Source organism: Thermobia domestica, chromosome 6 (genome assembly GCF_964235325.1).
Source record: "Thermobia domestica chromosome 6, izTheDome1.hap1.1, whole genome shotgun sequence".
Lineage (NCBI taxonomy): Eukaryota > Metazoa > Arthropoda > Insecta > Zygentoma > Lepismatidae > Thermobia > Thermobia domestica.
This window is the reverse complement of record NC_137459.1, coordinates 18461558-18482253: the sequence shown is the minus strand read 5'-3', so window position 1 is coordinate 18482253 and position 20696 is coordinate 18461558. Positions and strand designations below refer to the sequence as shown.

At 35.8% G+C, this 20696-nt stretch overlaps 1 protein-coding gene across 1 annotated transcript in view; it reads left to right on the top strand.

Moving 5' to 3' along the window:
• The window catches only part of daw (activin beta chain dawdle), a 64484-nt gene that overhangs the window by 28834 nt on the left and 14954 nt on the right, over window positions 1-20696 (top strand). The window contains exon 2 of the mRNA XM_081761356.1: window positions 18473-18709. Coding sequence (XP_081617482.1) covers window positions 18473-18709 — 237 coding nt within the window. The remainder of the gene's footprint in view (window positions 1-18472; window positions 18710-20696) is intronic.

Genomic DNA, 20696 nt, shown 5'->3' with positions numbered 1-20696 from the left:
TAGACGTGAACTAAAAGTAATAATTTATGTTCAATAATAGGCTTGTATTGTGAGGTATGTTGTTTGTTCTTTTATGTTTAATGTCCATTTTTAGTAACGAGGTTGTGTAAGACGTGTCATCATCATAGTTATTCTGCCATTATTGCAAGGCCACTTGCCGGAACTGAGAAGCTTCCATGCTTCCCCTTACCTCTAAGTCTTCACGTACGATTTTTCTGTTCTAATATCGTCCACTAATTGTAGCCTCCTTCGCCCCCTCCCTCTCTTTCCTGCCACCATACCCTCTAGCACGTCCCTCATGATACAGTTTCTTCTGCGCCAATGTCCTAACCAGTTTCTTTTCCTCTTAATAGTATTTACAATTGTTATTTTCTCCCACACCATTTCAAACACCCCTCATTTCTTTTCCGCTCGAACCAATTACTTCTCTCAATTCTTCTCCACTCTCACATTTCAAAAGCTTCTAGTCGTTTGTCATCTTTTTTATGCGTAATGTCCATGTTTCTGATTCACACAGTACAATTCTCTACAGGAAATATTTTGAGAGTCTTTTTCTCAACTCTTAATTCAAGGTCTCACAAAACAAGCTTTTCCTCCTCTTTCGCCATTCCTATCCTTGATTTTATTCGCTATCACACTTCATATTATCGCTAATAATATTACCCACGTATTGAAAGTTCGTCACCTGTTCTATTTTCTCCCCTCCTACTTCTATATTTCAGACCGACCTCTTCGTTCGAACTATCATGACTTTCGTCTTTCTAACATTTATTTTCATCCCATATTCTCCAGACTCCTTCCTCAAGTTTTCTTATATACAGTTTAATATGGAACTTGAACCACTGTAATGCATTTAGTGCTTACCCACCAGGAATCGAACACGAGAACCCGTGTAAAAGGCGCGTGCGGTAGCAACTAGACCATCCTGCAGGGTTACAAGCAATGCGTTGATTTAAACCTTCTCAGGTACAGACGAATTCGGAGTTATTAAATAATTTCATTTTGTCAGTATAATTTCAACACACTTTCCGTGATTTTTACCTTCTCTCCATAATGGCGAGTTTCACATTGGCAAAATAATAAAGCTTTACTCTGTAGTTTTCTTTTTATCCTTTTGTATAATATTGCAACTCTTTTTTTTTTATTTTTCAATAAGGAGAACCTGTGGCAAAGTTTTAACTAAGTAAGTTAAGCTCTTTCTTTTTCGTTCTATTGTTTCAATTACAACTGTAAAAAAATAAAGCATCACAGTTATTTCTGTAGTTGCAATCAAAAATAGACACAGACTTGATCGAGGTCTTTTAGCCTTGTAACGCTAACCTGAGGTCTCCGCGGAACTGAAGCATTATTATGTTTAAACATTTTGAGCCTTATGCAAAGTCATTCTGACGCGTGATTAGTGCCATACTAAAGAGTTCGTCTAATATATGTTTCCTGCAGGGGCGGATCCAGGACGGACTTCTGGGGGGGCGGTCGGCGGTAATACTGCTACTTTTAAGAGCTCCAAACTTGTTATGGATGGGTTTATTTATATATAAAATAAGAAAGTTTCCTCTTGTGGGGGGGGGGCGATCGCCCCGATCGCCCCCCTCTGGATCCGCCCCTGGTTTCCTGCAGTAGCCAGGCCTTTAGTATGACGCTAATCATACGTCATAACGACTCTGCATAAAGCCTTTTGCCTTTCTCGTCATTTTTAGAGCTTAGGACATTTCTTTCTATGAAGTTTCGAGCTCACTTTTATCATTTTTCTCATTCTGTACTGTGTTCTTTACTCATTATATGAAGTTTTAATAGTAATGTCGTGTTTTCCCAATTTTAGGTCCATGTGGACCCCAACGATGTTTATAAAATGGCACAAGAAAGAGAAATGACGCAAATTCATCGATTATTCTCCATAAATTGGCAATCTACATATTAAAATTTTCGCATCCAGTGATGAATTCAGACTTTCTCCCAATGGGAACTCTCGAAATTTCATGGATGTATCTGCACAATCTAAAGTGTTAGCCGTTTTATCTTTACCCCAGACGCCATCATCATTATCATCATAGTTAATCTGCCATTATTGGCAGATCATTTGCCGTAACTGAAAAGCTTCCATGGTTCACACTCTTCAGCTAACCTCTTCGTCTTCCCGTACGATTTTTCTGTTCTGATATTGTCCATCAATTTTAGCCTCCTTCGCCCCCACCCTCTCTTTCCTGCCACTATACCCTCTAGGACGTCCATTCATGATACAGTTGCTTCTTAGCCAATGTCCCAACCAGTTTCTCTTCCTCTTCTTAATAATATCTAAAATTGTTTCTTTTTTCCTCCTCTACTATCACTAACACCCTCATTCATTTTCCGTTCGACCCAACTAATTCTCCCTATCCTTCTTCACACCCACATTTCGAAAGCTTCCAGTCATTTCTCATCATTTTTGCGTAATGTCCGTCTTTCTGCCCTTACATTACATTACTCGACACGATGCATTGTATGCGTCTTGTTCTCAACTCTTTATTCGAAGTCCCACAAAATATACTTTTGTTCCTCCTAAAGGCCACCAAAATTTGAATGTTTTACGATACTGTAGCACCCTTAGTTTGGTTCATTGGTTCCTTTGATATGGATTTACTCATACGAGATCAAATAGCACGCTGATCGTTGAAGGTCATTAACTCTATCAATCAACACGGTATTTGACTTTGTAGATGCTTGGAATATCAAAGCAAGAGCTCGGTGGATGTCCAGAAGAAACTAAACTTATTGAGTTTCCCAAGGGGAATGTTGTAATTCTGTCAAATGACCGGATGATCTTCATTTCAACATAGAAGTCCAATAAGAACGTTCAATGGTATCCCTCTTGAGACCAAATAGGTCAATTGCTACAAGCAATAGACTCGGAAAAGAAATAGCAAAGGTCAAAGGTTTTCAAGATAGAATTGGCATGCAATTCTGTCACATGGCAATCGACATTGATACCTATTCTTTAAAAGAAATAAAAAAGTATTATTATCAAGAGAACATAATCATTTTTTTTGGCACCACCATAGATTGAGATATTATATCTTTCAGGGATTGAATGAAAATTATCATTTTCTGCTATTCAACAATGTTGTTAATCTATTACAATATACTACTTCTATATCTTCGAGTTTTGCGTCAGTTTAAACTTCCTTTTACGTGTAGATAAATATTGTTCCCATTTTTTTTTTCAGTATGTTAATTTTTAATATCTTCAAAGAACTTGCAACAATAAACATTTAGTACAGATATCAGTTTGAGTTCTAGTCATTTCAGAATTTGATTTGATTTTTTTTTAATATTTTAATTATAATTTAATGATTTGTGATCGTCTATGTAAGAGCTTCTGATTCAGCCTTATGAAACAATAAATAGTATTAAGATTCCTTATAGTGTTAGACACATAATTTTGATTTTGTACTGGCGTTAAGTAGAATTATTGTATAAAATTAACATTTCAAATTTGTAAGTTTATAGAGTAGTGTTGTGTTGAAATGCACTATTATTTGTGGAAACTAAAATCAGAAAGGAACGACAAAAATGAAATTAAAGTTAGACAATTCGTAAGATAGAATATGATTTAGTCTTGTTAAAAGTCTTGGCCGTCCACCTTGCTTTAGAAGCCAATATTGCGGTATCGTCCTCATATAGCCTCGCAGCTGAAAGGGACGCTAAACTAAAAGAATCCGTCATCGTGTGTAAATATTACTACTGTTTTCACTCTAAATAAAGATCTTAATTTGGCGAAAGAAAATCAACATTTGCTTGTTGTAGCTCTAGTTTACAATTCATTTATTCCACACACATTTGAAGTGTGCGTCCTTCACCCGCAAATGAGAAGAACTAACCCTTCGAGCCAGGAACTAAATACCCATCAGCCTCTGCGAGAGGCGGTAATTTTAAATCACCCAAACAGCAATTTTCGCATAATGTCGCAAAATTGAACATATCTTAAGAATCATTTGCTCAATTACAATGAAATTTTCCGGACTTGGAAACGAAGCTTCACACTACACAAAAATATATAAATAATGAGATTTATACTTTAATAATAATAATAATAATAATAATAATAATAATAATAATAATAATAATAATAATAATAATAATAATAATAATAATAATAATAACTTACATGTTGCACTTACAAAGTACTCCTTCTATATTGTGCTTGTTGGTTTAAAGTCCAACTTTGTATGGTGCAGTTTGGAAAACCAACAGACGGCAGCGCATTACTGTCTACTCTTGAGTCGAGTGACATGCGTTTTCGTTCATGTGAAGAAACAACGGATGGCAGAATATGCATAATTTTATTAGGACTCCACGGAACGTATACGTGTACGTCGAACAATCTCTAGAAGCACTATGAGGGTCCGTAAACGTGTACGCTGAATCGGCTTGAAGAGTTAACGCAAAAGATTTGAATTATATACAGACATCTACCATACGAGACTTACTGATATAAGTTTAAACTGCCAGAGTTCTAATCTACGAGTACCTTTCCCAAAGTCTTGGTGATTCATCTAGGTGGAGTTAGCTCAAGGTCTCCTTGAAATTGACTGACAGGGAGATATCCGTAAAAGCTGGACTTAGTTGTCAAACTGTGTGGCTCATATTAAAAGAGAAATTGCAGCGCTCGTTGTCACGTGACAGATATAATGACCTAATTGTTGGCCAAGTGGCCTTGAAAGGTCTTGGAGCATCCACCACATTCGTCGGATGTGAATTCTTGTAACATTGCCTTCTTTCCACAGTTGAAAGAGCCCCTCGAGGTACCAGATTTCTAGATACCTATGTTGTTCTTGTTGCTGAATTGTAGTCTATTACGGAGATCCACCAAACCAATTTCACCAACGCCATAGGGCAACTACTACAGATTTGTGTAACAGTGCAAAACAATGGAGGAGATTGTATAATAAGTCTGTGGTGCAGCAACGTACGCAGAATTCTATCAAGGGAGGTTCGAGCACTCAATCTCATACCCTGCAGAACACGCGTGATTTTGTACGTTGGTGCTTAAACTCCGAAACCTTCTCTGTGTATGTCATTGCTGTTGTGTGATTGTTAATGTCCGTCCAATATAATGCATATACTAACTATATAGGCAGTACTTTATTCAAAATTTACATAGATAACACAGGGCTGCAAATTGAAAAAAAGTTCATGTTGTTTTTTGATTAATAGGTGAACTTAATTCTTTGTTCTTAGCTGATTACGAATAATGAATTCGTTTTTCCCTGTCACGTAAGGTTTTCTTACAAATCAATGTCAAAATTTGGGCCTTCTTCGGTATTCAATACTGCTTTATTATACCTTATTTCTTATCTTCTATCAGACTAAAGAGCTTATTATGCTAAATATCTGAACATGTTTTGTTTAATTGTGAATGCAGACAGACAAAGAAAAGAATATAAGATTCTCTACACATACAGATTACTACATATATACATATAATATGGAAGTATATACATAAATATATACGTTGTAAAATGGAAATCAACACAGTCATATAACATACTAATTTTTCACATCTTTTCCCTTATAAGCTTTTCTAATTTTCTTGTGATTTTCTTCAGAAGTTTCTCTGTGCAATGTGCAACAGTAGTGAGCCATCATGCTAACACTCCAAAGTGCCTGAAACCTTTTCTCCATATCCCTCATGTCTTGGTGGAACCGTTCGCCTTGTTCCTCACTTAATTCTCCGAGATTTGGTGGAAAGTAATCAAGATGAGAATGCAAGAAATGCAACTTGAGATTCATGTTGCAACTTAGTTTTTCAAATTTAACTAACATATTCTCAACAACTTCTCTGTAATCAGCACTTTGTGGTTCCCCAGGAAGTTCACCACCACGCTTTTAAATGCTATCCAAGCATCCCTTTCAGCATTAGTCATTGTTGCCTCGAAGTTTTTATCCTTCATTAACTTCCTAATGTCTGGGCCGACGAAGACACCTTCTTTCACTTTGGCACATGAAAGTGAAGGAAATTTGTTGCATATGAACTTGAAACATTCGCCTTCCTTGTCGAGTGCCTTAACAAATTGTTTCATCAATCCTAATTTTATGTGAAGGGGAGGCAGTATAACTTTCTCGGGACTGACTAAATGTTGTTGAATTATGTTTTTTGATCCCGCGTTCAGTGTTTTCCGTAATGGGCACTGTTTCCTTCCCCAGTGGTCATTTCGTGCCCTACTATCCCACTCGCAGATGTAACATGATATTTTTGTATACCCACCTTGTTGCCCAAGTACAATGCTCAAAATCTTCAAATCTCCACACATCACCCAACCATGTACCTCGTATTTAATTTTATTAAGAATAAATTGCACATTATCATATGTTTCTTTCAGTGACACAGAATGAGCAATAGGAACTGAGGGGAACTTATTTCCATTATATAACAGAACAAATTTTAAACTTGTTTTATTCGAGTCAATGAATAACCTCCAATCACTAGAAAGGCAACAGAAATTTAGCTTCGTCAACAAACCAGACACATCACAACAAAACACGACAGAACCTTCTTTTGAGAAATACTGCACAAATTCTTTTTCCTGGTGTCTGTATCAAGAAAATGTTGTTCCACAGGCAAGCAAGTTATTTTCATTAAGTCTGGAACCAAGAAGTTCAGCAGATTCTTTAGACAGATTTATGTCTCTAACTAGATCATTGAGCTGGCGTTGAGTGAGTGGTATAGGGTCACGAGATCCGCTAGGGGGGTTGTAAACTTCATCTTCTATTTCACTATTTTCCACTGAATTACTGTACGAACTAGGATCACTTACAAACTCAAGACTTGATGGAGGTGTCGGAACAGACAAGTCTAGGCCGTGCAGCACAGGTCTCATTGCAGAGGGAATATTGGGATACACTATATTTGTCTTGTTTCGAGTATTGTGTCCTACAATTTCACAGAAACAGAAGTAGCAATCGTGGCTGTAGTTTTTGGGTTTTCTCCACACCATTGGTACTGCGAATGGCATAGATGATCGCTTTCCAGTGCTCCAGTTCCGAAACGATTCCACACAAGATCTACACAGATTGTGTGGAGTCCACGATTTATCTTGATCTCCAAGTTCCATACGGAAGTATGCGAAATATACCCTTCTTACAAAATCTGCAATTTTCTGTCTCTGTTTGTGTGGAAGAAATTCACCACAGATGTAACAAAATAAATCTGGTCTATTCTTACAACCACGAGATGCCATTGCAATACAGTATTCAACGAACTACAAAAAAAAACTAGCCTAAGATATTAACATTTCATACTATTGAAGCACATCTAAGGTTTGCGATAATTAAATACGAAATTTATTTGAAATGAGATAACAAGGTTTGATATAGAAATATTTTAAATATTCATGCAGGCAAAATTTTAGTTAATTTAATTAAAATAAACTTCCTTATATTTAAAACATGGTCATTTTTATTACAGCCTGGATAATTTCACCACGTACTTTTGACATCTAGCGTCAATCAGTTGAATTACGCTTAAACATGCATACCGCAATCAACATATATAAATCGTGAATTGTGAGAAATTCTTACGTGATATGAGAAAACTAGTGCCAGTTTCGGTTTCAGCATGTTCAAATACATATAAAACACCCAAAATTATAAAAACAACAGAACCTATGCGGCCCTGTGTAATTTGTAGCCATTTCAGTGAACACGTTGATGTGGTTTTTATTAAAGTGGGCCCAACAGTTTTGACTTCAAATTGAAACTCATACGTGCATGAATACGTATAATGACTTCAAAGTCTGAGTTCATCTTCAAGTGTTTACACAGTGTGCAGGAAATAAACAAGTTATCCATATGCACTTGCCTCATCAATTTCAGCGTCTCAGTAGGACTTTTGTTGAGTTTAGAACATAATTTAAGGTCCGCAGTTTACTTGATGCTGCTTCCGTGATAATGGCGTCGCACTAACCACAAAACAACAAAACGGCTAACAAAATGGCGGCGTATATATAGTCATGCTTAGTGGACCATGTCACAGTGTTTCCAGATTATAGCTTAAAATTGTCCGTCTTAAAGATGTGCTTTACTTAATAGAGTGTTTTTTTTAAGCTAAGCTATAAAAAACATGTCTCATTATTTGCTATACTCTGTATATACATATTGTATATCATCCATTAATTTTGCTAAGTTTCGAAAGGAAATTTGAAAATTCATTTTACTAACTTTATTTCACAGGTTTAAAATCTTTGATCCATTCTCATTTTTCTAGCATCCATCACACGTTATACGTACTAAATTCCTCTCGTATATTTCAAAATAGATTTTGTTGTTTTTGTTGACAAGATGCTTATTTTATTTTTGATCACTCCACAAGGTAATGTTCTACAATTCAAACTCATTCACTTTAATAGTTATCACAGATACTGGTTTATCTCTGCTTTCTAGATGTCATAAAAAAAAACGCTGTTACAAATTTCACTTAGATATCGTCAATTAATTTCTAATGAAAAGTTTTGTTTGGTTCCGGGTTAATATGTGACATGTCAAGAGTCCTCGTTATGTTCGCGATAAACATTATTATGTAAGTTAGTTCTCTCGTGATTGGAAGTACGATAAAAAGAGAATCTTCTTGGAAGCAAACTCTTACTGGGGATTTGTTCATATGGAAAACCATAAAATAAAAGCGGACAGAAGTTGAAATATCAAATCCTTGAATATGTTACAATTTTTATATTTTCGCTTGTTGCTATACTTTGATTCCGAAATCTTGTTGTAGATGACTATCAAACTCAGTTGGTTAGAGTTCAATGCAGGGACATCATTTGGAACTCCATGAGGACACCTCTGCCCTGATTTTGACATTTATATACATTTTAATCCAATGAAAAAAACTTAAAAATCTACTGACATTAGGGTTTTGTCTGCCCCTCCCGAAAGCAAAATCTGAAATAACTCTGCTAGTTCAGTATCCTTTTTAGCATCAAGGCTACATGAGACGTGGATCTATAGCCTACTGCTTAACGTAAGATCCGAGCAACACTTGCTCCCACCGGGAATCGAACCTGGATCTCTCGCGTCGAATGCATGTACGATAATCTAGTATTTCTCAACCTTTTTAATTGACGACACACCTTACTGTACGCCTTTGATATTGCGACACATTTGCTTAATTTTTTTATTAAAACAATGTAAATTATAAGTCAGTGACGTACACAGTTTTTATCAAGGGGAAATCAATCACTTAATCTCATATTTTGCATGATTTTTGTTTATCTTGGTTGACGGGGATAGAACCCTATAGCTCCCCTTGCACACGACACTGATAATAATGTAAAACTATAAATTTCTATAGAGTAGTGGTTCTATGTAGTGTTGTTCATAGTTGCTCTTGTTGGAGACGTTGAATGGTACAGTTTGCCTGAAAATTGGTTCTAATTGATTGGCTTATTAAATTTTGAAATTTCACGGCACATCAGTTTGGATCTACTGTGATAACCATACATCCACAGCAAAGTTCTAATAACTAACTCTACGACCTATGGACTAGGGAGTTCACAAAAGTTCTCCATTGATTTATGTTCTTTGTCAACTGGATCCAGTTTCTACTGTTATTTCTGCGAGATCCATTCCGATATTATCCTCCCATCTGCGTCTAGGTCTTCCTAATGGACGTTTTCCGATTGGCTTTCCAGTAAAACCTTTGGAAGCGTACCTACTTTCTCCCATTCTGGTTCCATGACCTGCCCATCTGAGCATCCTAGATTTGATGACCCTAACAGTGTTTTTAAACAGTATAAATTATGTAGTTCCTCGTTATGAACTTTCCACCATTCTCCATTCCTGTTCCTCTTGGCTCTGAATATTCGTCTCTGTCTTTTACTGTCAAATACTTTCAGTCTGCGTTCTTTTCTCAGAGAAAGCGACTATATTTCGCAACGCAAATAAAGGAACAAAGTGATATTATACAGTTGTAGATATTATGACAGCATTTATTTAGTAAGAAAAAATAGATCGCAGTAGTCTATTTCGTATTTATTGCAAATTTAATGATATTCAAGAGCTGTGAGAGAATAGATGCTGGCTCTATATATAAAAAAATTACACCAAATCAAATTATGTCCTTGTAGGGTTTTAATGTACGTAGAGTGGTTCGGGCGAAGACGCTCTAATTTTATATTTAGAAGATCGTAAGACGATGAAAATTGTGTACAGAAAAAAACCACTGGTACAGTTTGAAGGTTTGATTTTTTGGTAACCTGCACATCTTCAGAACATTGCATAGCCAGTACGTTGGAAGAGGACATTTGCAATCTTCCCCCAACTATGAGAAAGATGCCTCATTAATTGGGGTAAGATGACTCAGAAATTAGTTCTTGTAACACGCGCGTATTAGGAAAGGAATAGGTGTAATAGATAAAAATTTATGATTCAACTTACTTACAGCAAACCAAAGCATGTCTGCACTCTCTTTTACTTTGAGAAGAAAATAAAATACAAAGTGAGGTTGATCTACAGTAAGAGATTACATGATAGAGAATATATAGTGAACTAAAAATACGTAATTGTATAGTTCCAAACAAGTACGCTTTCATTCCTTAATATGTAATATTATAAATGAAATATACAAGCATATAAAGTATCATAGATAGCATAATGTTTGATTATTTTACACTTTTAGAGTATATTGTTCATGTCCATGACAATGATACACAATCCATTGGTACTAACTTTTGGGTAAACATTCTACACTATATTTTCTTTCCAGTATTCTTATTCTTGAATCAAAAATCACAAACGTCTGGTTGTTTGGTGCATGTTTAATGTAACCATACTTTGAATCCAATGCACTGTAACCACTCAACCGAAAGACATTAGGATTATAATAGTATCGCCCACAGAAAGCACAGTAATCTTCTAAAGGTACTTGCAGTTTACTTGGCGTTTTATTTCTTTTGAACACTGATCTCCTTTAGTATTAGTTCACAAGGGGAATAGTTTGTCTTTTGTAGTTTGAGGCCGAGATGATTACGTTGTCTTACTTTCCTTAGATTACTTAGGTGTTTTACCGTGATCTGAGAACGTGAGAAATTTAGCTTCGCGTTTGCGGTTTGTCTGATTTTTATGAAAAAAGTAGAGGCAGGTAACAAGTCTGACAAGGATACCACATTTTTTGGAGTTGAAGATCAACTACTTGCAGATGAAGGTCTACTAGAGAGGAGAGGTGTACGTATGGATGTCGTAGTAGATGTTGGAACTTCTATGCATATGCTAATGATGTAAATCTGATGGAGGATGATAGGAGAACAACAGAAAGAAAAGCAGAGGACTTATTAAACGCTTACACGGATATGGATTTAGAACTAAATGCAGAGAAAACTAAATACATGGAAGTTGATCGGGATCGTAATACTGGAAATTATGGATGCGTCAAAGTATCAAATAATGCTTTCGACAAAGTGGATACTTTCAAATATCTACAGTTAATATAAACAGACCAAAATCATATTCACGAAGAAATTAAATGTCGACTGAAATCAGGAAATTCTTGTTATTATTCAGTTCAAAATATTTTGTTGTCCAGAATTCTGTCGAGGAATATGAAGTTAAAAAATATAAAATGATAAACTTGTGTGTTCTGCTGTATGGTTGCTTAAACTGAGGAAAGAACACAGACTTAGGGTATTTTAGAATAAAATCCGGGATTTAGAATATTTTAGAATAAAATATACGAATATTCGGACCCAAAAGGCACGGGAATGCGGAATGGCGGGAACTTCATAACGAGATACTACATAATTTATACCGTTTACCAAACATTGTTTGGGTCATCATTGTCTGGCGGGCAGGTCATGTAGCCAGAATGGAAGAAAGTAGGAACGCTTTCAAAGTTTTAATTGGAAGTCCAATCGGAAAACGTCCATTAGGAAGATCTAGGCGCAGATGGGACGACAATATTAAGACGGATCTCACAGAAATAGGAATACAAAGTAGAAGCTGGATCCAGTTGGCTAAGGACAGAAGTGAAGGGAGAGCTTTTGCGAACGCAAAATTGAACCTCCCGGTTCCATAGTCCATAAAATTTATACGGTACAGTTTTCCGTACATACAGGGAAAAAATATTATCAATATCAAGTGGATATTGTAAAGAGTACTCTGACTATTCCTCTCCCAAGACCAATCCCTACAAGCCTTCCCAGATAGTCTAGTGACTAGCGCGTTCCATCTTTGCTGCACAGAGTGCCGGGTTCAATTCCCGATGGGAAAGCCTTGATATTTGAGTGCACTATTGTGGTTCGGTGTTCACATTAAACTATAGGTCCTCGTCTCACATAGCCTTGCTGCTGAAAGGGACATTAAACTTTAGTCCAATGAATTACCTAACCTTCATAGTCTTCTTATAGGAAGAATTTTAATTTTATTCAGAGAAAAATTCATCAAGATTAACATATTTTTAATTGTGTTGATTTGATTAGTCAGCACACAGTATTCAGAAAAAAAAAAACAATCCTATACGGTTTCATTCAGCTAAATGGGACCAATGCTCTATTTAATATCTATAAATAATATTTTTATGATGTCCAGTGATATGTTATCATTAATACTGAAGCCCGTGGACACTATCGCATTTCAGCTTTAAAACTGTTGTTTTTATGAGTTGAAGCTCACACTGCGAGTCCTATTAACCTGACGAATTATGTTGAAACATCCTGGTTGAAAGATGCTTATTATGGACTTTGATAACTGCTCTTTGGAACGAATTAAGTGACGCATTTTCCTTACACGAACAGAAAGAAATGAGCCTCCATGGCCTTTGCACGCTGTCAGTTCGTGGTTCTCGGGAGATATAAAACAAAGCCATCACATGTGGCACTTCAATCCAACGATCTGACTGTAAGCTTCAATAACAAATCTCGGCCTGCGAAGTCCGAGAATTTTCTTTTACTATGTTTCGTTTTCTCTTAATGCAGTGGCGTAACAATAGGGGTGTCCCCGATCTACATAATGTTAAATATTTCAACTAGCGTTGCCTCAAATGAAATATTTCAGTTTAACGCCTCACGACTTTTGCCCTTTAGGCTAAGGGAGACTGATGATTAAGGCAAGTGAATGATGATGGAAGAATTGGTGGAATGAGAATTATTTCTCTTCTCTTATAAAATGAAATCTTTCAGTTTAACGTCCAACGATTATGTCCTTTAGTCTAAGGGAGACGGATGATTAAGGTAAGTGAATGATGATGGAAGAATTGGTGGAATGAGAATTATTTCTCTTCTCTTATAAAATGAAATCTTTTAGTTTAACATCCTACGATTATGTCCTTTAGGCTAAGGGAGACGGATGATTAAGGCAAGTGAATGATGATGGAAGAATTGGTGGAATGGGAATTATTTCTCTTCTCTTATAAAATGAAATCTTTTAGTTTAACATCCTACGATTATGTCCTTTAGGCTAAGGGAGACTGATGATTAAGGCAAGTGAATGATGATGGAAGAATTGGTGGAATGAGAATTATTTCTCTTCTCTTATAAAATGAAATCTTTTAGTTTAACATCCTACGATTATGTCCTTTAGGCTAAGGGAGACGGATGATTAAGGCAAGTGAATGATGATGGAAGAATTGGTGGAATGAGAATTATTTCTCTTCTCTTATAAAATGAAATCTTTCAGTTTAACGCCTCACGACTTTTGCCCTTTAGGCTAAGGGAGACGGATGATTAAGGCAAGAGAATGACGGTGGAATGATAATGTGAGAGGATCCGGGAATACTCCAAGAAAACCTACGGAAGCGATGTTGTCCACCACGGACTTACTTGGCCTGGCATCAAGCCAGGGACCCCACGCTACCACTGAGCTACCGTGCCGGCCCCCTTACCTGAAATAAAAATGCACCTACAATTTTTGAATATTATTTTTCTTCTAATGTATTTCTTTGAAATATTTCAAAGTGTAATCAAAGTTTGGAACAAAGCAACGTGTTCGAGTCGTTCTAGATCCTCCACGTGAGTTGCGGTACCTATTCCCATCACTATTTTCTAATGTGAGTCCATTCCCATCAGTTGAGCTCCTTCGTGGCTAAGCATGCGCCTTTGACGTGGGAGACCCGGGTTCGATTCCCGGATGGTGTTCATGTTATTCCGATTCCACGTTAATTAGTAGGTCCACGTCTCATATAAACTCGTTGCTGAACGGGACGTTAAACTCAAAATCAACTCAACTATTAGAAAGTGTAACATGAACACCCATAGAGAGGAAATTAAATCCTTGTGGTTCATACAATTGTCGTCCTCAATTTGATTTATAGCTTTTAAAAAATCAAGGACACAGTATATTGTAAGAGTTCAAACCAAATTTATCCGATCGAAAACAAACTTGGCATTGTAGTAGAATTTGACCTGATATACACAAAGTTTAGCCTAATTAATTCATCGGGTGTCAAAACACTTTTAATTTACAAGTATACGACATATAAAGACGAGTGATACATGAAACGATACACACACTCATCACATTCTACAAATGTTCAATGTATGTGCCTTTCCTCACCCGGCACTCATACAAACGGTAACCCAGTTCCGTCCAAACGTTCACTAGCATGTTTCCGTCTATGCCCGTCGCAGCAACAGTCCTGCAGTTCTTGCAGCGTTGCTGGCATTGGGAGTACATAAACTTTGTCCTTAACATAACCCACAGGCGTGAGATCTGGCCACCTGGGAGGCCCTTGAGTAAAACCCGATGAATCATTTAGGGCTATCCCTATACAAGCGCGTGAAATATTGTTATGCCTACTTTGGGTTCCCGAGTTACGGGCGGTCAAATTTTGAGTAATATTTTCGAAAACATGAAGTCATATCTCGCACTCATCCGACTGAGATAAAACTTTGAATGGGAGTAGGCTTTGGCTGTTTGAAATATGTTGTAAAGGCTTTTCGTTCTTAAGTCATGCACAGACCTCTAAATCAATAACTTGAGCATAATAAAAATGTAATAAATACTGTATAAACATAAATTAAAGGGCAGTCTTACACATAAAAAGTAACTAGTGTTTAAATAGCAATTAGGTGTCAATCTTGCACAGAAAAAGTGAAAATTAAATTAAGAACGTTTTTAGGGCTGTGCATATTTAACTTGTTTGAATATTACTTCTCAACTCGTGTGGTAATTTTGTACCAATTCATAATCAATTTATGAAACATTAGATAGTTACAACTACCTTTAACCCTTTGTGGACTTCTCCCGAGTAAGTCGCGTCTGAACTTCTAGATATTTTTATCCCCGATTTACTTTGTGCCTGCAGTCTTTTCCTGTTTCAGAACATAGTGTATCAGAATATATAGATATGTAGGCACAACAGCAACTTTTATGGTGAAGTTCTGATAGGTCTGTTTCAAGTTTTAATACTTTAATGTACCCTAACCACATTTAACATCGTAGAAGTTAATATTAATATGAAACGTGACACACAAGCACAAAATTATTGGGTGAAACATGTCCTACCCGTATCACACTGTAACAACGCCTCTCTATATATAAACAATAAGGTGTTATCTGACAAGTGATCCTTTAATTCACATTGTGTGGTGTATGGTAAAATTTTTAGAATAACCTAAATAAAACATCTATATTTTGACACCATGTCTGGATAAAGGAAGGTTGATTATAAATGACACTTCTCATGACTAACTGAATGATGTAGGCCCTCTAATTTTTCTTTGAAAGACCCTTTAGAATATTTGTGAAGTATTCATATTGTTGAATTTCTACAATAAAGAAGCTATATTATTTTTTTATAAAAAAACTCATTTTAATAAAATGATACTCCCAGAGCCAAGATATACATGATTTGAATAGAAAAACAAGAATCTAACTTCATTATCATTTTTAAAACATGATTTTACTGATTCTGATTAGTGGTCATAATTCCATTGTTTGGAATTCATATGGAGGAGTTATACCTCGTAAATCGATAATTAATTTGATTATCTTAGATCTTAAGTTACATATACAGTATATAAAGAGAGAAAAATGTAAACACCGATTAAATTGGAGCAAAATAAAATTACTGTTGTATAAAATAAGTAGCATTTTATATTAGACCCGAAACTGGAATCAAAATAAGCGTGTCCAGTTATGGGATCTTTCAGAAAAAGAAAGTAATGTTTTCTAAAAATGGGTACTTTCTATTTCTGATAATTTGAGCTTTCTTGAATTTCATGAACTAAGTTCAAAATCAGCTCAACTTTGGAGTAGAACTTTCCTTATTTACTGCTTAAGTCAATGTACTTGTGATGATAACTGCATTGGATTCATTGATCTTATTATTAAAAGTTTCTTACAACAAGTCGTAATTGCAGTGCAATTAAAATATACGAGATAACTTTAACATCCCGTGCTGCATTTTTAAGAGAAAGAAACGAATAGTAAATGCAAACGAATGATGATTCGTTTGCTTTTGTAATGATCATGGGATGGAGATGGAACACAGTAAGAAAACCTAATTAGATAGTGTTTATCCTACACAACGCTCACGTAGACTAGTGATGGTAGTTAGATGTTTAAGATTGAGAAACATTTGACATTGTTGTGTTTCACGTTACTTTTCTCTTCGATGTTGCAATGACGTAATTCAAACGTTTTAGCACTTTCAATCCTAGGACAGAGTGAGATTCTGAGTCAGTGGTGCCAGGTTGTGGGGAAAGTCAAGATATCAACAAAATTCATTTTTCCGATTGGCGACTTTTTTGGTGATTTTTTAAAATGACGATTTAGCGACTTACAAATCTAGAGACTTTTGTGCTCCAAATAATTGTTTCTTTTGCATATCGGTGGAATTGGCACTCTTAGTTCGAAATAGTTTTCAAATGTTTCTTCTTTCTTTTTGTTTATTTTAATCAGCAGAAGACGACGAGTTGGGTAAGTGTCCCACCTTGTTTTCTGCTACCTCTTGCCCTCTAATGAAGAACAATTCAAGCTTTCAGTGTCTTTAGTTTGCAGATCTTCCATTAATTGACAAATAATACAGCATTACTGATTAGCTGCAGAAATGGAACTTAAATTGAAGCAGTCCTCTAAACTCCAAACATAACTGAACCCACTACTTTAAATTAAGATCAACAGCATAGAAAACAATAGGAAATGACCCCCGAATATAAGAATTGGTTGCATCCTTTAGATAGAGCATATTGCATGTGTATGTAGCAGTACTGGTAGACTTGGCTTTGTTGAAAATACAAATTAAATTTAAAAGTTGAAAATTGTGCATACAGACAAGGAATTTCGTGAATAATTGTTGGCGACTTTTCCATCTAATTAGTTTTTTAATCCCTCGTCTTGGGACTTTTGAGATCAAAGTTTTGGCAACACTGCTCTCGGTACACACATTAGTGGTAGTCTTTCAGATATCTTCTGTGGGTAGTCGGTGGTGGTAGGTTCTCTGTTTGTGGGAAAATTATTCGGGCTTACATCCAAAAGAAAACATAATTTGTTTGACATCCAGCGATTAAGTTTCGAAAATGTTGTATGCTGAATGAAATCTATTGTCAATTTTGTTGTTTAGCGATACTTTGCTGACTAACATAGATGAATATTTTGTGCTGAAGTCGTTTCACTTATTTTCTGTAGTAACATTTGAAGGAATACGAATATATAGCAAATATTGTAGCAGTTTTACCCAATGATAGCAATAATAAACAAGTTTTTCAACTTTTTCACCTGATGTTTCTCTCATATATGTATATGTATCAAGGGTTCTAAAAATAGTGCTCACGGACAACAGATCGCTTTCTTCAGGTCAAAATAAAGCGAAAGTGCTATATAATATTATACCCTCAGGGGCCTCCTTCAGCCGGTATGAAGAATCGAAGATTTCACTATGTGGCAATGTCGCAGATTAACTTGGAATCATTAGCATTGCTCTATGAATCTATCAAGCACTTAAATCGATTGTTAGGCTAATAGATGGTGCTATTATCAATCTACATCAACTTTAACTGCCATCTGGAAAGAATAGATGCAACTATTTAATAGATTGGTAGATTCACCCTATGGTTTTTATCTGTGACGTTGCCACATTGTGCAATTAGCGTCTGCACTTGTAGGATAGCGCTCTGTAGTCCGAGGGCGCCATCTTTAGAAAACCTGATAAAGTTGATAAAGTGAAAGAGCATTTGTTTGAAGTAATATTGTAGCAATTACATCCAACAATATTAATTAGTGTTGTTTTCGTCTTTAGAAAAGAACATTTAAAGATGTATTTGCCATATATTATGCGTGCTTACTTTTTTACTACTTGATATGAATCTTCTGAAAATGCACTAAACTGACAGAAAACTGGAAGCTGCATAGATAGATATTCTGGGATTTATAAGCCCAGCAGCGAAAGTATTAAAATGTTATTGCGTTTGTTGATTAACAATCTTATACACTAAAGGTAGAACACTGAGTTGACTGTGGAGTGGTTGTAATCAGTATTATTTTTCATGGTGTGGATTGTTCTTGTTTCCAGAGACTGCCAGATGTAACAACATGAGAGTCAATCCTGGAGCTTGTTTCACCTTTGATCTTCCGTCTGATCTCCAATCTCACGAAGTTTCATCTGCAGAATTGTGGATCTACAAGCTTCGAGATCTTCGAGACATTACGACAAATCAAACCATGATCGTTTCGCAAGTTGCTCATTGGGATCTCAACCGAAGCGTCAAGAAAACGAAACTGCTTGCCATTGAAGTTGTAGCAGTAAAAGGTAATACACAATTATATATTCGAAACATACTACCCTATTAATATGTAAATTTCTACTTAGTAATACAAACACCTGACTAATTAAAAATTAAGCACCCACTAGAACTGGTATTAACTCACTTCCGTTTAATCTGAATTCTAGTTGTAACAGCGGAGACTCTTGAAGAAGATATAAATTGTATCACTACATGTTTATTAAAGAAAGCTTGATACAAACTTCAAAAAACCTGTCTACAGGAATTAATACATTAGGTAGGGTTTCTTCCAGGGGCGTCATTTTAGGCTTCGCTTGAGGGGGGTAAAAGCATCACCAACATAAGGTTTTGACGTTTTGTACTAGTATATTAGTAGACAATCGATTAAAGTATATGTATTCCTCAAACTCTTGGGGGGGCAATTGCCCACTCCTGCCCCCCTAAATGACGCCCCTGGTTTCTTCTCTTAGCCTGCAGGGATAGAATTATTATTATTATTATTATTATTATTATTATTATTATTATTATTATTATTATTATTATTATTATTATTATTATTATTATTATTATTTATCGAGGTAGCTTTCTTGAAAAGCTACACTGGTTGTATTGTAGTAAGTGATGAGTCTAATCTTTGGTTATAGAGAGGCTCCAAAATCACATTGGTAAGTCAAAATGTTCACATTTGTTCACTGTCTTCAAATTCTTGACACAATAGTTGATAGTGCTCAATATCTACACAAATGTGGAACATTGGCTCACAGTGTCTGTAATTGAGGGGTCTAGTATCAAAACCAACCATATTCATATTTTTGTTTTTAGAAACAATGAGAAATATATGTAGCTCTGTTCTAACAAGCAACTTTAATTTTGTTCATTCAACAATGAAATATGTTCATTGTTGTCTAGAAACACGTTCGCACGCTCAAAATTGAGCACTGAGGATTAATAATACTTTTTAAAAGACAATATACGCAAGATATGGTAGTGGAAGTGAAGAATGGATATGGTAGGTTTCGATACTAGTCTCCTCAATTGAAGAATTAAAAGCCAGAATGAGTAATCTCCAACAGAGGCAGAAATTAAGTACTTTATTTCAGTTTTTGTAGCAATTCAGTTGAATTTGAAAATTATATGACATTGAGTTTCTGGTGAAAATTTCAAATGAAGAAGTCATCGAATTTGATCATCCATCACAATATCCTTTAATTTGTCGAGAATTGAGGAGGTTCCAACCACTACCGTCCTCACTTAACCTTTTCGTCTTTTCGTAGCAGTTGTCTATTTCAATACCTTTAGAGCCTTCTCCCTCTCCTTTTTGTTTCTACCGCGTCTTTCACAAAATAATTTCTTCTCAACCTGTGTATTTTCATTACTTTAAATAACCTCCAGTAGGCTCTTTACTCTCCTGCCGGTTCTTTGAGAAAACCTGTTTAATATTCGAAAAATAGTTTTTGCTGCATGAGATATCACCAAAAATTCTTTGATTCTAGGTTCGAATTTTTCACCAGTGATACATTGCCAATGATTTCATTGTTGGGTTTAAGAAATCTCTTGGACACTTTTTTTCTGTCATATTTCATTACAACCTTGGAACTATTTTTCTGCATAATCCAAATTAAGACAATTGAAATATTATTTTTCCCACTCACCTTTCTATTCCTCATCTAAAATCTCACTTCTTCAAAATTGTCTTGAAATATTGTAGACCATTTATCATTCTCACTTACGTTGTTTTCTTCCTTAACATTTTTACTGCACTGTCTATCCCTACTCTGATCAACGTTCCAAAGGTTTGCTGCGTTTAATTGTTAGACACGGGGCAATTGTGGTCCGTATAGTTATATCAGTTACTAGCATATATTACGTTTCTGGGTCGCTTAAATGAACAGTGATACTCCCTCCGTTAAATTCAAATTCATCCCCGCAACTGGGGGAAGGGGGAAGATATTTTAAATGATCGATAAACGGCCATTAGGCCGAAGGTCCACATGTTTTGGGTCGCTGAGATAA